Source organism: Apium graveolens, chromosome 9, assembly GCF_009905375.1.
Source record: "Apium graveolens cultivar Ventura chromosome 9, ASM990537v1, whole genome shotgun sequence".
Taxonomy (NCBI): Eukaryota; Viridiplantae; Streptophyta; class Magnoliopsida; order Apiales; family Apiaceae; genus Apium; species Apium graveolens.
In genome coordinates this window covers 286,001,853-286,019,704 of record NC_133655.1, presented here as the reverse complement: position 1 = coordinate 286,019,704, position 17,852 = coordinate 286,001,853, and the positions used below count along the sequence as shown (strand labels likewise).

General features: G+C 35.2%; 1 protein-coding gene across 1 annotated transcript; it reads left to right on the top strand.

The window, feature by feature from the left end:
* The first annotated feature begins 926 nt into the window (after positions 1-926).
* LOC141683048 (uncharacterized) lies at positions 927-17,734 on the top strand. Its single transcript, XM_074487734.1, has 23 exons — positions 927-1,141; positions 2,920-3,964; positions 4,418-4,533; positions 6,118-6,326; positions 6,475-6,594; positions 6,689-6,817; positions 6,921-7,046; positions 8,032-8,087; positions 8,238-8,337; positions 8,470-8,587; positions 8,924-9,133; positions 9,922-10,246; positions 10,728-10,821; positions 11,747-11,855; positions 11,980-12,248; positions 12,358-12,482; positions 13,236-13,470; positions 14,679-14,867; positions 14,953-15,236; positions 16,204-16,423; positions 16,497-16,736; positions 17,036-17,121; positions 17,308-17,734. Exons 2-23 carry the CDS (start codon positions 3,180-3,182, stop codon positions 17,468-17,470), a joined length of 4,308 nt encoding a protein of 1,435 aa, XP_074343835.1. The 5' UTR covers positions 927-1,141; positions 2,920-3,179; the 3' UTR covers positions 17,471-17,734.
* Positions 17,735-17,852: the final 118 nt, after the last annotated feature.

Below are 17,852 nucleotides of genomic sequence, written 5' to 3'. Positions count from 1 at the left end.
TTTATATTTCTCATTTTAAGTATCGTATGCAAGTCATTAGATCTTTTTCCAATTATTTAACAATCTCTTAATACATTCAAATTGTTTCATATTTTGTTACTCAATTAATTTACATAATTATAGAATTATTTCTCAATAATTAAGGACCAACAACCAAATTTTTAATATTTCGTTTTTAATATAATAATATAAATAATGACAAAAATGAGAATGAAAAAAACCGGACTCCCAAAAATAATATTAGTCTTAAGAAATTTAGGGCCTATTTGGCTCCTCTTTTTTAGTAACTTAATTAGTTATAAACTCGTAAGTACTTATTAAAGAGTGTTTGTCGACCTAATTTATAATTAGAATTTATAACTTATAAACTGACAAGTTAAATGTTAGCTGTTACTTTTTTCAACTTATTTTGATTTTTTACTTTTTTATTAACTTTAATTTTAAAATATATGTTTCTTATTTTTTTCTAATTTAAAATCCACGAATTAAGGTAGTTGTATTTAAGAAATTATTCATTTTAATTAATTTAAGTAAAAAAAACCCGACTCATAAGTAAATTATCCAAACACTTACAATCACTTATAAGTTTTCTTTTACTTATCACTTATAAGTCATTTATTCATTTTAAATTATAAATTACTTATTTTAAAATTTGCCATACAGACACTAAGAAAGATATAAATTGACATTTGCGGCTCCGAGACGTAAATGCAATTTTTAACCAAAATATTTGAGACAATATTCGAGCCAATAGAAAAAAGTATCCACCGAATTGTAGTCGGTCAGCATTTATAAATTTATAAATTCCCTAAACGGGTCAAACCTAACCAAATCCAAATACTTAATAATAAATTAATCCAAGGCCCAACAGCGACATTTTACATTAGGAAAAAAAATAGAGGAGGGCAGTGGAAGACAGCAAAGCAAACGTAAGGTTTAGACTCTCTGCTGTCTGAAAATTTTCACTTCACTACACACTTCAAACCCCAACCAAACTAAACTAAACTAAACTAAACTAAACTAATAATTTACTACATTATATACATACAATTCTTACATACATATACTCGTGCTTTACTTTTTTATATTCACAACTCCGATCCTGTCTTCAGATTCACCTGATTCTCGCTCCTCGTTTTTCGTTAGTTCCTCTCATTTTTTGTATTTGTTTGTATAGTTTTATATGTATGTGTTTATGTCAGTGTGTTTTTTTGTTAGGTAGTTGTGTTGTGTTTATTATTTTATGTTGTTTTGTATGTGTTTTTTGTGAGAATTTGGATGATCATGTGGAAATTGAAGTTGTAGTAGCAAAATTGAGATAGTGTTTGATTACAGTTTTGTGTGTGTTTGTGAGTGTGTGTGTGTGTGAGAGAGAGAGGGGGAGGGAGGGAGGGAGGGAGGGAGGGGGGGAGAGAGAGAGTGTGTGTGTGTGTGAGTGTGTGTTGTGTGTGTGTGTGTGAGAGAGAGAGAGAGTGTGTGTGTGTGTGTGAGTGTGTGTTGTGTGTGTGAGTGTGTGTGTTGTGTGTGTGTGTGTGTGTGTGAGAGAGAGAGAGAGAGAGAGTTTGTGTGTGTGTTTATGAAAATTTGCATGATCATTTGGAAATTGAAGTTGTAGTTAAGGAATTGAGCTTGTATTTGCTTACAATTGTGTGTGTGTGTGTGTGAGAGAGAGAGAGAGAGTATGTGTGTTTCAATGTGTTTGTGATTATGTGTATATACGTGTTAAGGTTTGTGTTTTCGAGAAGTAGGATTTTAACAACTGAACTGAACTGGTTGTTGATGTTTTGATTGGTTATGTTTTCGTGTAATTTGTAAATGCCAAATTGAAGCAGTGGTTTCCTATTTTAGGTGGAAAGTTTAGGCTAGAGTTAGCCTTCGAGTTTGTTGAATGATAAGCTCGGCTAGACAAATGTTGATATGTTTGAGTTCAGCTTGAAGGCGCAAATGGACTAAACTAAAAAAATGTTAAAGTATAGAGTATGATTAGTTCGATCGAATTAAATGTGTAAGATATGTTTCAAGTTCAATCACTATGTGTGTAGATGGTTAAAGTAAATTTATAATTTTCCAAAGTTTTGAATTTAAGGAAATTGTTGGTGTAGTCGAGCACGAGTAGAAAATGAGCAAAGAGTTCATGATTGATCACTGGCTGATATGTAATTGGCTTGTAAAATATGTAGACTTGGTAAAATTGTGGATCTTAGAATATCTTTGTTATATATATTTTCTCATCTGGTACTTGAATTAACCTGGTTGTAATTCCCAAAATGAAAGTCCGTTTTAATGCCAAATAGGGTCCCTTAAGGAGTATCTATTAGTAAATTCTTTTTGAACTTTCTTCAAATACCTTCTTCACAGACTAAATTTTTTACTATGAAGTATCATGTTAAAGCATAGTATTGGAGCCACACGGGCCGGATATTATCAATTCATGACTTACGGATATATTTAGTCGCAGTTAGTATAGTTACGAGTAGTTATATATAGAAATATATTATATTTTATAAAATTGTCAGTTTTATCTGTATTTAAAAAATTCTATATTATATTAATTGTTCTTCAATTTTTTGCCTTATTTTTGTACAGCACTTGCAGAGTCTTAACTAATCACCTGACTCAAGCTTAGATTTATATCACATGTCCAAGTTAGTCAAACAAAGCTTCACATTTTAAATTAGTGACTGTATTTCAAATTGTTTCAACCTCGCGGTAATTTTTTTTGTTCTTTCTTACTCATGCGATCGGTCTTCATTTGATTCTCGCACTTCGGTTTTGTAGGATATAGGAGGAGACTGTTAGTTGCAAATTTGGAAAAACCATCTATTGTTAACTATAATATGTTTCGTTTTATGGATTACATAGGTGATTACTCTTTTCTGGAAGTATTTCTATTTAATTTTTTTTTAAATTTTATTGCAGAATATATCTTTATGCATGCAGTATATGTTGGATGCTAACCATTAGGGGAAAGACTCTATTCTTAACCAATAATTAACAGCTGAAGATATACTAAATATGGTTCAGTGTAGCTCCAAGTTTAAGTGCTAGTACTAGTTTGGTCAATCCTCCTATTGTATTGGCCAACTACAGTAATGTGCTGGGCAATAATACCAAGCCCCAGCTGAATTATAGAGATCGCCTTTGGTGCTGTGCGTCACATTCAGTTTCTGTAAGCGGGTATGCATCCTTTTTGCATTTGTTGGTGTGTTTCAGCGGGATATCTTTTTGCATTGGCTGTTTCTCTTAGTTCAGTGCAGTATGGAGGTATTCCCACGGATTCACTATTCAATAGTTCGAACAGTCGATCATGGAAGTACTTATCTCCATTAAATGGCTCAGTATCTTGTGAAGACCTGGAGGGTGTTGGATCCTTTGACACTACCTGCTTGCTGAATGCAAATCTTTATATAGATACTGATCTTTATGTGTTCGGTCACGGGAACCTTGAGATACTTCCTCAAGTTTTAATTTTTTGTCCCCGAGAAGGATGTATAATAACGTTCAATATATCTGGAAATGTCAAAGTAGGTGAATATGCAGCTATCGTTGCTGGTTCTGTGACATTCTCAGCTGCGAGTCTGAGTTTTGGTCCCAATTCTCTTATAAACACAACATCTTTGGGTGGATCACCACCATCGCAAACCAGTGGCACACCAAGCAGTTATGACGGAGCTGGTGGAGGGCATGGGGGGCGAGGTGCTTCCTGTCTGAAGAGCAACCAAACAAAATATTGGGGTGGTGATGTTTACGCTTGGTCTACTTTGTCCGAGCCATGGAGTTATGGTAGTAAGGGTGGTGGTACATCTGCCGAACATCAGTTTGGAGGAAGTGGCGGCGGACGTGTTAAGCTTGTCGTAAAAGAAATTTTGTACTTAAATGGATCTGTGATAGCTGAAGGAGGTGATGGAGGATCTGAAGGTGGAGGAGGATCTGGCGGTAGCATTATAGTGCATGCTAAAAAACTGTGAGTAGAAATCATTATTCCTTGTCAACTTGCATGCCTATAGTGTGTTCTGTGTGTGTCTTTCAGGTCAGTTTTTGTGCTGGTACAAATGTTTTTTATATGAAGAGACAAGGATTGTACATTATAGACTAGAAAATTCTTAAATTAAACTAGCAAACACTGAATTAGCAGTTTATATTAGAACTGCTACTATAAATTTACTTTTCTTCAGAAGCATAATATACAGAACTAGATGCAGCACCAATCTGCTTTTGTTAAAAGAGATAATGCGTGTTTCCTCTAAATGAGGTAACCTAATCACATGTATGTGTCTTGTTTCCTATTATTATTATGAATTACTTTTCAGTTTTGTATCAGTTAAATTCCTAATCAAAATTTTCAAGAATAATTTTATTTCTGTTTACATATAAAATAATATGTACCTAATACATGCATGTGGCTTTTGCTGGATAGGCAGGGATATGGTACCATAAGTGCTGCTGGTGGGAGGGGACGGGCAGGAGGCGGAGGTGGGAGAATATCGGTGTATGGTTACAGCAATCAAGAAAATGTAAAAGTCACTGTGCATGGTTCGTGTTTATACCAATTTACCAGTATTTAATTGTTTTGGTTAATGCAATGTGTTAAACCTGTCTGGTAGTTAATGTAACGTGTTTATTCATATAGAAGCTTTATCTACTCTTTTTTTGAATTCTATCCAAGGTATAAATTAATGGATATTCTCAGACCATAAAGATCTAAATGAATGATTTGAATTGCGCATATCAAAATGTAATGGAATAGTTTGTATCAGGAAGGTATAAATTCAGCTGTTTAGCATATTCTTTATCAGAACCTAGGTCTTCTTATGCCTCACAATTTGTTTCATATTTTAAGCCCGCATATCCTATATAGTAAGTGTTTAATTATTTGCTCATTATAGCATTCTGATTTACATGATATTTTCCATTGCACCTACCGACCATTTTACTTTTAAAAATAAAATAAATTAGGAGAGCCACAAATTACATGTCCATGCATCTCAATATTTAACTGTCTGTGCGGAGATTTAAAAGTGGAGGCTGGAGGTTCAGTCTAGGAATGAAGGCAACAATACCCTAAGATAAAGGTCATGGGTTCAATCCCTCACTCCCCCACCCCCTCATATTTTAAAGGGGAAAGGGTAAAAAATGGAGGATTCAAGGGTAGCCAAGTGGCAAAGTCTATTCCCCCTCCCCCCTAACAAGGTCATGGGTTCAACTCTGTAGTATCCCTACCCTGTGGGTGGGTATATGTTGACATGCATGATTAACATGTTTGTCTGAATGTGTGTGCGCATGTTAGTGTTTTGATATTGAAACTCGTTGAATGCCACTAGGTTACAGAACTAGTTTAGAGTATGGAGTTCCTACAATCAACTACACATATTGCCATTTTTTTCTCTTATGCTAGAAAGTTTGAAATCCTTGTATGCTAGATTGAGCCTATTATAAGACTCTGTATAACAGGGGGTCTATATTCGAGTTATCTCACATTTCACCGAAAGAAGGATCACAGATGTATATGAGAGGTTTAATTTTAATCTCTAATAGAAAGACGAAGTTGAAAATATACTTCTCCATCCCTTTGATCTCTGCACTCTATGTTGAATCGGTATCTCTCTCTCTCTCTGCATGTGTGTCTTCCATGTGTTTTTTACCTACTAAACCTTAGAATCTTGCATCTTTTATCAGATAGTCAATCTTACATCTTTCTTCTTTCACTTTCCCTTTCCGCTTCTCTCTTTTCAACACCTTCATTAGTGGCATCCTTTACTTCGTTCAAATCTTTAGAAAGTACATAACTAAATTACTTTCCAGTTGGCGAAAAGGGGTGGTTTTAAACCTTTTCAAAACTCTACAATAATTATTTTCTGATATTTCAACTGATGAGGAGAACTTTGGTCATGTTGGTTTGTTCTCTATCGTCCATCTTTTGATGAATGGTGAAGATTATTATGTTAAAAAATTTATCCACTGCATGCGTATGCCATGTGATCTAACTTCCTCCTCTCCTCTCCTTCCTCTATCTCCGTATTTATATATACAGACAAAGATTTATAGAACATGCAAAAACATGTAAATTTGTATATATGATTATTCATGTGATACATGACCTTCTATATGTTGATCTAGGTGGATTGAGTCTAGGCTGTCCTTCTAATGGTGGTGCAGCAGGAACTTACTTTGATGCCTCCGTCCTGAGTTTGAGAGTTGGCAACGACAATGTCACAACAGAAACGGACACTCCTTTGCTTGATTTTTCTACTAGTCCATTATGGTCAAATGTTTTCGTGGAAAACAATGCAAAAGCATTGGTACCATTGCTTTGGACCAGAGTTCAGGTTGTCAAGTCAAATATCTTTCCCTAATCTTGTGGTTATATTCAGTTCTTTTGCATAAAATTAAAAAAATGCAGCTTTAGTTATTTTTTACTTCCCTTTTGCAAGTGATTGCTCAGAAACAATAGTTCATCACTAATTGTTTGGTTAGGTGAGAGGCCAAATCAGCCTGCTTTGTGGAGGTATCCTCATCTTTGGATTATCTGATTACCAAGTTTCTGAATTTGAGCTTGTCGCTGAAGAACTCTCAATGAGTGATTCCATTATAAAGGTATGACTCGGTGTGTATGCCTTACAACACACACACACACACATCATCTGGTTTGGTTTATATGACTTAGAGCGTCTCCTGCCTATGAACTCAGGTCTATGGTGAATTTCGAGTGTCCGTCAAAATGTTACTCATGTGGAACTCCAATATCACAATTAATGATGGTGGAGATACCATTGATGCCTCCTCTGTCCTAGAAGTTAGAAACCTTGCAGTCTTAAGGGTATGGCTATATAAATGTCTCATATGATGCGATAGATTTCTAAATGGATGCATGTATTTTACTAATAATCATATGATATGTTATAGTTCTTTACGTTTTACAGGGAAACTCTGTTATTAGTTCAAATTCGAACTTGGCTGTATATGGTCAAGGACTACTATCGCTTACAGGTCAGGGTGATGTTATCAAAGCACAACGGCTTTCTTTGTCACTATTTTATAATGTCACTGTAAGTTATCATCAAAATTTCTTTATAATTGTGGAAGTTCCCATGCTCTTCAGTACCTTAATTCTATGTGGGAGACCAACATCTTTTACTCAGTATTGAGGCATTTTATATCATTTAGCTACCAATTTTACATCATACTGTGGATCAAATGTTAGTTGCACACTGCCTTTGAATTTTTTAAGTTTTATTCCTGCACATGTTTTATATGTACCTAAAAATTTCTTGGTTGTTTTAGATTCTGCAATCCACCTATCTGCATTGCATGTACTCACTGAGTTCTTTACATCACAGTATTGCTGCTACTTCATAAATTTGCAAAATGACACTATGAAAGAAGTGTCTTACTTCCTTTCACATCTCGTGCTTTGGGTGTTTTAGGATTCATTCTTCTATATATATATATATGTATCTATTTCACTAATGATTTATAAGATAGTAGTATCGCACTATACAAACCGCCTTGCCATGTTAGGTGTTAGTTGATGTTGCCTCTATTTTATCTTACCATATGTGTTCCCAAATGAGTTGTCACTCTGTAGTAAATTCTTTGTCCCATAGTAGTTTTAAATTTTACATCCTTTGTGAACCAAGAAATTCATGTTCTGATGCTAGTTTGCTATCTTTAAGATTGGGGGGGTTTCACAATTATATGATGCAGAACATCGTTATTCTAATTCCGGACCATGTTTAATATGCTCACTGGGGATCCTAATTAAAACAAGTTTGTGTATGAAGTTACAGATTTTCTTTTATTTTTTACTGAAAATTGCTGTAGGTTTTAAAGATTACTCATTTCTCTGATGATGGATTTGGCTTACGGTGCAGTTATTTGTTGTAATATTCAAGATATACTTCCTTCATTTAGCGCATGAAATGAACAGTAGAACATATATTCGCATTCATTCTTCTCTCTATTTGAGAGATATATATACTTATCTTATTGAGGTATAACGTATTATTAAGTAACAAGCTCTAAACTTCACAGATTGGGCCTGGTTCTTTACTTCAAGCACCTTTGGATGATGATAGCAGCAAGAGTGTGTGAGTATAAATTTTCGGTTCATATCTTTCTCTGTTGTTTTGACTACATAATGTATTGAAGGATCGTAAAATTTTAATACGCGCGCGTGCACACACACACTACTCAATAGCAGAACATATTTGAACTAAGCTTTATTCTTTCTGGTGTAGAGTAATTAAACCACATTGTGGGAGTCAGACATGTCCGAAAGATTTGATAACCCCGCCAGATGATTGTCATCTTAACTATACACTCTCATTTTCACTGCAAGTAAGTGCATAATAATGCTTTGTTGTAGGGATTTGTGTTTATGTTGTTTTAACGCTTTTACTCCTATCAACGTGAACCACTTCAGAGATTAACATCATATTATCTTTGTTAACTTCTGGTAACATATGGCAGATTTGCCGTGTTGAAGACATAATCGTATATGGCATCATAAAGGGTAGTATAATCCACATTCACCGAGCGACAACTGTCATGGTGGACACTGATGGCACAATAAGTGCATCAGAATTAGGTAATTTGTTATTTTAATGAAGTTACATATATATATGATGTTAATATAAAGTTAGATTTATGCGTAAAAAATTTCCATACAAATAAGAAACTTTCTTCCCATCTTTTATTTAGGCTGGTGGCGGGGTTCTAAATTCATGCCTCAAAGGCTCTTGTACTAGTCACTTGTTCACTTTAAGCACCTTGTTTTGCTTATATTTTGTGATAGACTGAACGCTTGGAGTAACCAACTACATGATAAAGTCACTAGTCTACATGTGTTGGGTTCCTGCTTCTGGTATTTATAATTTATCACTAGTGTTACAATGGTTCTTGCTTCATATATATGACCTTCCAGGTTGCAGAAACGGTCTTGGAAAGGGAAACTACTTAAACGGAGCTAGTGGTGGTGCTGGTCATGGGGGAAGGGGGGGTTCTGGATTTTACAATGGAAAGATGAGTGGAGGAGGTGATACATATGGTAGCCCAAATCTGCCGTGTGAGCTGGGAAGTGGGAGTGAAGGTCCTCATGCAGCTTATGGTCATGTTGCAGGAGGGGGAATGATTGGTAAGCTTTTCTGCAGAAATACTAGGAGCAAGAGAGACATACTTGTTTTGTTAAATTTATGTTTTTTCTTGATGCATTAGACTCAAAGTGGTTATGTTGTTCATCTCTCTCTCCCCCTTATATTCTTATTCGTGTTAAAAGTAAACCCGGTTAGTTGGAAGTCTTTTCTAACGATATGAAAATTTTCTAACGTAGTCCATGCATCTAATGTACTAGCAACATGTATTATATATATGTATGCTAGTTAATAGGTGCTTGACTTCATTATTGCTTCCTGTACGTCATTCTTTAAGTGATCTACACCAAGCTTACCTAAGGATGGTTACAGCATGGCTTTTGTTTATTCCAGTAACGGTGATCTTTCATTTACAATCGGAGAGAGTAACGGCAAGATTTGATTGTTCTTGAACTCTATAATTAGGATTTATTAATAGCTGGAATGGGATGCTTCAACAAGCCATTTTTGCATGTACTAAATACATATTTCCATAGTAATAAAATGTAAAAATGCCTTATTGTATTTAGTTATTGAAATGACAGAAGGGTGTATAATCAGACATCTTTGTGCCAATAATTATAGGTAAGATTGCATTAGCACGTGCATAAACAAAAGTACACAATTATGGCTTATGGGCGACATTGTTTTGATACATTTATACTAGGTGTAGTGTAATATGTTAACCTAGTAGAAATTTGAGGATGCTATAACATCTGTGTAACAAGTTTAGATTCTAACATGAGAACATGCTCTTACTTTTTCGTTGCTATGCCTCTTTTATATATTTCAGTAATTGGTTCTGGTCAGTGGCCACTTTCGAAGCTTTATATATCTGGATCTATGAGGGCTGATGGTCAAAGCTATGATAAAGCAATAGAGAATATCAATGGTAGCACAGTTGGCGGACTTGGTGGAGGTTCTGGTGGAACAATTCTTCTCTTCTTGCAAGCACTTGCCCTTGTACAGGACTCTTATATCTCTGTTGCTGGGGGGCATGGTGTTCCTTTTGGTGGTGGTGGAGGAGGAGGTGGAAGAGTTCATTTTCACTGGTCGAATATAGATGTTGGTGACGAATATGTTCCTATTGCAACAATAAATGGCACCATCTCCAGTAGGTATGCTAAAAATTGTGATACCTCAACTATTTCCGCCATTAATACCTTTTCTTTTATTTCTAGTTCATTATTTACGTCAGAAGTTTCAAATAGACTGATTTTGTTCAGTTTTTTTATAAATTTGTAACTCCGTCATCTGCGTAAAATCTTTTTTGATTCTTGATTAGCTTATTCTTTTCTCATTAGGAACCCCTTTGCAAACATAGCGGAAAAATAAACTGAAGTTCCCGACTGTATTGTTAGTGTGAATGCTTTACATATCTGCTTAATACAATAGGGAAGTTGGTAAATAGCATAATTTACTTTCAGCAAATGCAAAAGTTTACATTCTGATATCACTGCTAATATTTTCATGGTTTCATGTTGAAGTGCTTCAACTAGCTGCAGTTGACAACTCTTTTTATTTGCTAAATTACAGCGAAAACCTTAAGATCATAATAACATCAATTAGCTTCTATATGTATAATTGATTTATGTACAGGGGTGGAACAGGGGATAATGGCGGTCTTCCAGGAGAGGCAGGCACTGTTACAGGGAAGAAATGCCCTAAAGGCCTGTATGGCACATATTGTATGGTAGGTCTATGTTACAATTTTACATTGTCGTAAGATTGCGCTCTTTCCCTTGATCCCATTAATTACTTGGCAGTCCTTGTGGATATCTATAATATTTATTTGCAGGATGCTCTAGCAGTACCATCAGTTTATTTCGCAGTTTAGCTTATTTTTAAGTTGGGTTATGCTATAACAATAATTAATTTTGTGTAGCTTCAATTTCTGGAAATAGTGAAATTTTACTCACATGCCACTAATAGTTCAGTAGCCCAGGTGCCCAAGACAAAATGTGCGAGGAAACATCACAACTAGGAATACACTGTTAAAACTTAGTGGACCATTGTTAAAACTTAGTGGACCATCTCATTCTTTCTGAACTCGCGACTGTGGAGGTGGCATTTGGATTTTGGTCTAAATAAGAAAGTTAATTGAACCTCACTTTTGACACTTAGTGACAAAGTACACCAAAATGAAAATTTTTGGGGCAAAAAACCCACCTCAAAACAGCTAACTGATGCACAATCTAACCAGACAATTGAACTAAATAACCAGGAGGTATATATGTAGAGAATTTGCATCCCTTCCCATGTTTTATGTGAAAAGTAAAATACTAAAGATATTATCAAGTAAATTTAAGGCAAGAGAAGCAGCTAGATTTTGCTCATAGATCCATTGTATTCATGTTACCTTTCATATAGACGTCATCATGTAGATACTGGAGATCATCATTTATCTCTGCTTGATCATGTAATGGTGCCATAAATAAAACTTACCCTGCAAGTGCCTTTTAAAATTTTGATGGTCATCAAAATTAAATTTGGTCCATGTTAATGTATAAGCTTGCATTTCTTTTTCCTACCTACTGCCAAGAAACCAATGGCACAAACTATTTGATGAGATTGTCAATTGCAGGATTTTTTTAATTCCTTTCTTAATGCACGTGCAGGAGTGTCCTGTTGGCACTTACAAAGATGTTGAAGGTTCAGATGCAAGTCTTTGCACCCCATGTTCTGTTGAGCGCCTTCCAAGTCGTGCGTCATTTGTATATGTACGAGGTATGTTTGTTCTCTTAGTCTACATATTTGTGTTAACATAGGTTGTCTTTTCACTATATTCATCCTTGGGATGAATATTTTCCATTATAAAATGATCTTACTAGTGAAGCACAATTTCTTTCAGGGGGCGCCAGTCAATCATTTTGTCCCTATAGATGTATATCTGACAAGTACAGGATGCCAAATTGCTATAAACCTTTTGAGGAGCTCATTTATACATTTGGGGGACCGTGGTCCTTTGCAATTCTTTTGTCAAGTATTGTGGTGTTCCTAGCTCTTTCTCTGAGTACCGTGAGAGTGAAATTGGTTGGATCCAGCTCTTCATATGACAATGCAAATTCTGTTGAACGGCTCAGTTATAACCATTTCCCTCATCTTCTTTCCCTGTCAGAGGTATCCAAGGGCTGTTAAAATTTGTTAGCTCCTTGTCTCTTTGTAGTTGTGTCAAACCGTGACTAATTCAGAATTGACCCCTGTTTCTGATTTTTTTATACTGGATCAGGTCCGGGGAACCCGAGCTGATGAAACCCAGACCCATGTTCACAGGATGTATTTTATGGGCCCAAATACATTTAGAGAACCATGGCATCTTCCTTATTCACCTCCCAGTTCTATTATTGATATTGTGTAAGATCTGACTCTTTTTCCTTCTTGCACAAATTTTCAATATCTATTTGATTTTTCTAGAGTTAAAACTGGAAATTTAATTTGATTAGTAATAGTTCCAGGACAACTGTGCAAATTAGAAAAACTAACAAAGAAGCCCAAGCCCACAAAGTTTCGGTGTTTCATAGTTGCAAACTCCAACACTCTCTTAGTTGAATGAGCTTCTTTCTTGGCTTAGCTTGCGCCTGTATATATTTTGCACTATTTCATTTTCAGTTCTCCGGTGGACAGAATTCCTCTCTATCACTATATGCTATGTAGGATTGGCTCCAAATATAGTGCCATTTCCTATAAAAAGGGAAAACAATAAACAAAATACTTTTTGTGGGAAAACTGATTTTTTATCGGCCGGCCATTTTAACTATCCTTTATTCTACTTTTCATGGGAAAACTGATTTTTTATCGGCCAGCCATTCTAACTATCCTTTATTCCTGTTCCAATCTGGACACAATTCCTCTCGATCACTATATGCTGAGGATTGGCTCCAAATTAGAGTGCTACTTTTCTTTTAAAGGAAAAAAGGTTATAAAGTACTTTCTGTGAGCAAACTGATTTTCATTGGCCAACCTTTCTCAGATATCCTTTCCTGTTGAAAGTCACCTGTTTGAATCAGTTAAAAAAGATAAATCAAGTACAGTATAACTATTGGCTTCTAGTTGTTGGATTAGAATAATATATATCTAAAGTAATTTGCAATGTATATTGAGCTGCAGGTATGAAGATGCTTTTAACAGATTCATCGATGATATTAACTCATTAGCTGCATATAATTGGTGGGAAGGATCAGTTCACAGCATACTAACAGTGCTTGCATATCCTTGTGCTTGGTCCTGGAAACAGTGGCGTAGACGTAATAAAGTGAATTTCCTCGAGGAATATGTCAAGTCTGAGTATGATCATTCCTGTTTACGGTCTTGCCGATCACGGGCACTATACAAAGGAATGAAGGTTTGACTTCTTTACATATATCTATGTTAAAAATCCTTTTATGTTTTTCTTAATCAGCTGTTGCACTCTACACTGGCAGTGGCTGGTAATTCATCATCCAGATTAAAGGTTTTTGTGTACAATTCTTATCGTGCACATTAAACAATGTTGTTGTGGTCTTTTCGAATCAAATGTAGCACCCTGTTCTGTCTGGTAATGCATTAGTCCATATTCTAGTTGTTAGCAAGAAAATGGAGTTCAGCGCCTTGCATTTTAAGGAAGCATCTGGATTTTTGGAAAATCAATTTTTAATATAATATATTAAGTAGTGATTAGAAATGATGATAGATGAAACTTCCTGCTGTTAGATTCATTTTGTAAAAAGATGGGATGAATGCAGACTAAACAGATTTGAGAAAGAACTTGCTGCCTGGCTTTAAAAAAAATAGTTGTAAAATTTTTGCTAGTAGTATTTCCTAGTGTCTAAAATGCATCTGCTTAATTAGTCAAGGAGAAGATTGCGAAAGAAGAGGGATAAAGGGTATTTGCAAATCCAACAGGTTTACTTGCCAATATTTACTAGCTTATAACTTGTGCTATGCATGGTTTTTTTTTTTAATATATTTTAATTTTTGTTTTATGTTATATTTATAATATTAATAATATAATATTAGTAAAAATAATAGTTGTTTAATTAGAGGCATGTATTGTTTAGAACTAATAATATAAATTCTTAATTTTAATATGTTGTTGACATGATTCAAACCTTAGCTTTGGGTAGATTAATTTGAATATAGAATATTCTTTGGTATTAGATTTAGTTCTTATTTATGTACTAAAAATTTTACAATCATTATTTTTTTTATAGTTGAACAAAACTACAAACAGTTATACCCATGTTTGCTTATTATAGTTTAGTATAGATATTTCATATGACATGTATGTGGACTTACAATACATTTCTCAAGGGAACTTGTATGGGCTTTATACTTTTATGACATGTATGTGGAATTAATTGACGCCAGCCATATTTTTTCAAATCTTCTACTACTCTTACATATGTTGACACCCCATCAAGGGTGATACCTATCAAGTTGGATGGAGAGCATTTTCATTTATGACGTGAATATTAATATTAGACCACTCTTGGGAACACTGTCCTAGTTTCGATAATTATGTTCTATTTATTATATTTAATTATTTATACATATAAATTGCAAACATTGCAGCTTGGGGCAACTCCAGACTTCATGGTTGGATACATTGATTTCTTCCTTGGCGGTGATGAGAAACGCCGAGACATGGTAACAACCATACAGAAAAGATTCCCAATGTGCATAATTTTTGGAGGAGATGGAAGCTACATGTCACCCTACAATTTGCACAGCGACGCTCTCTTGACAAATCTTCTTGCACAGGTATCTCAATGTCTTGACAACCTTAATATATCATTTATCTAAAAATGTTTTTCTGATGCAATGAGCTATATTGTTATCTTCCCAGCATGTCCCACCAACTGTGTGGAATCGTTTTGTGGCTGGTTTAAATGCGCAGTTGAGAACCGTGAGACATGGGTGGATCCACTCTGCTCTTATTCATGTGATTAATTGGATACAAAGTCATGGAAACCCCCAGCTTGAGTTTCATGGGGTTAAGATTGAGCTTGGATGGTTCCAGGCTACTGCTAGTGGTTACTACCAGCTGGGAATCTTGGTAGTTGTTGGCGACTATTCTCCCCATAGTCTCCACCAATCTGATTTCTTAGAATGCAGCGAGGACTGCCCAAGGTATGTCTTGGAAACAAAATGCAAAAGGTCATAGACACATGATGCCTGCAATAATTTTCTGCACACTAAAAATATCTAAACCCTGGACTAATTTTGCTGCAACAATTTCCAACCTAAGATTCAGGCCTGAAGTTATATGACCTATAAATCAAATATCTGACAATACGCGGTATGGGTGTATGACATGGTACTCAAAGGTGTTTGAGACTCTCAGCAAGTGGAGAGGAAGGGATGGATGGTTATAGTATAGTTCCTTTTGAAATTATTTCTGAACTTTTTTTGAAAATAATTTCTAAAGAATTAGATTTCTTTTCCTAATCGTAGTTAATTTATTTGCCTTTAACTTGAACAAGATCGATGAGATACACATGATTGCCAGGTCATATGTGTATGCAGAGCCAGATTTAACAAACAACCTTAATGTTAGAACCTTATAGATAATTTAATTTTTCTTCTGCAGATCGTAATAAATTTCCTAAAAATACATTATATTGTAGTTTTGATTATTAAATACTTTTTTAACGTTTTATAAGAGTGAACAACAAATTGTTTTATGTAGAAAAACAATTTATTGTTTTAACAAAAGAATGTAGTTTTAAATAAAACATTGGTACACTATATTTTATAATTCCCAAAAACAACATTGTGTCCTGTTGACTGTTGTGCATAAGTTCTGGTTCAAACTAAACTTCTAAATTGATCTTCACCCTTTATATGTATCTTCTGTTTTTTTTCACCCTGAGTTACATGAGATTTTAAACTTAAGGATGTGTGAATGCTGGGATTTAGTTGTAATGTAAAAGTGGGCAAGTTTCTTTCTTTTTTTCCCTAACCCCAATTTTGCATTCACAGAGTACAAGTTTCTGACCATACTAAATAATCCAGTCATGTAACTAGGGTTCTACCTTCAAATTTTGAGTGCGTGACTTGTGTAAATCTGACTAAAGCAATCTGTTTTCTTCTTTAGCCCGTCATCCCGGAAAGTTGCAACTTTCGTACAGAAAAGCCTTCTACAGCCACAGGCAAGTCAGTTGTATGTGAGTCATGCACTATGTCCGAAAAAGATTACTGGTGGAACTAATGGAGGACTCATAAATGATGCTACTCTAAAATCATTGGACGTCAGAAGAGATTTACTTTTCCCCCTTTCTTTGCTCTTTCACAACACCAGACCCGTGGGCCGGCAGGTACTTGAGATCTGTACCACATGCAAGTGACTAATATTTATTTTCATTTATTAACTTATAAACGATGTTTCAGGACACCCTACAGCTGATGATCTCTATCATTCTTCTGGGAGACATTTTTGTTACCCTCCTCTTATTGCTTCAGTCGTTTTGGATATCTCTTGCCACATTTCTTGCTATTCTGCTTATTCTTCCTTTATCATTGCTTTTCCCATTTCCTGCTGGCTTAAGTGCTTTACTAAGTAGAGGTCCCAGGAGAGCATCGCTTGCTCGTGTCTATGCTTTGTGGAATGCTACTTCTCTATCAAACATTGTAAGTTTTACAAAGTACTGAAGAAGTTGGTTAACTTTCATATGATTTTCTTGTCTGTCATCTGCTACAGCTACTGGTCACTTTTTTAGCTGATTGTTGGCTTAAACGAGCCAATTGTAGATTCAAACTACGTAATAAATGAAATTCTGATATTTAATTTTCTTGGCATGAAGTATTTGATAATTCAACTAGAGGTTTACAAAATCATTTTCTGCTGCAACAAGAAAAGAACTGCTGCGAGCACACATCCCCGGCTTGATTGTAAAAACATGTCACCAAATTTTCATTGTTTATTGCAGGCTGTGGCTTTCATCTGCGGCCTAATTCAATATGGAATTTCTACATTGCATCCACCCGAAGAGGCAGAAATGTGGAATTCTTGGAGGTGAGCTTATTGATTTTTGTTCTTTCAACCTGACAGTTCTTAGGTTGTGCCAACTTTTACGCTACATATACTTACTTAATTAAACTACCGATGTACATTTTATAGTAGCTTGAAATTGTTGGATTTATCTCTAGATGTTAAAAATGTATGATGTATCCGAATGCTTACTTAATCTTATACATACAGCGAGGAAGATGAGAAGTGGTGGCTGATACCCTCAACTTTGATGCTATTTAAGTTGATACAAGCTCGTCTCACTGACTGGCACATAGCGAACCTAGAAGTACAAGATTTTTCCCTCTACTGTCCGGATCCTGATACTTTCTGGGCCTACGAGTCGACTTTGTAGAATTAAGTAGTTCAGGCATTCATAGGAAATATTGTGCGAGCAGGGCCTTGAGGAGGCATGTATAGCTCTTTGCCTTGTATATTTGTGGAAATCTGTATAGAGCTGTGCCATAGCTGTGCTGTGCAGTTTTGGTTTCATTAGACTTTAGTTAGACCATTGAGTGATTGTAAATATGATGGTATGGGTAGAGAAAGAAAATTGATGTGTAAATAGAATTTGCAGGTATTTTCCATTAGAAATATCAGTAAAGTGAATTAACTACCATTATAAAATGTGGTATAACATACCTGAACTATCATTTTATCCGATTCTTATTATGCCTTGAGTGTATTTTTAAATCTGTAATGCGCAATTACGCATTGATCACGGCACATGTTAGCGG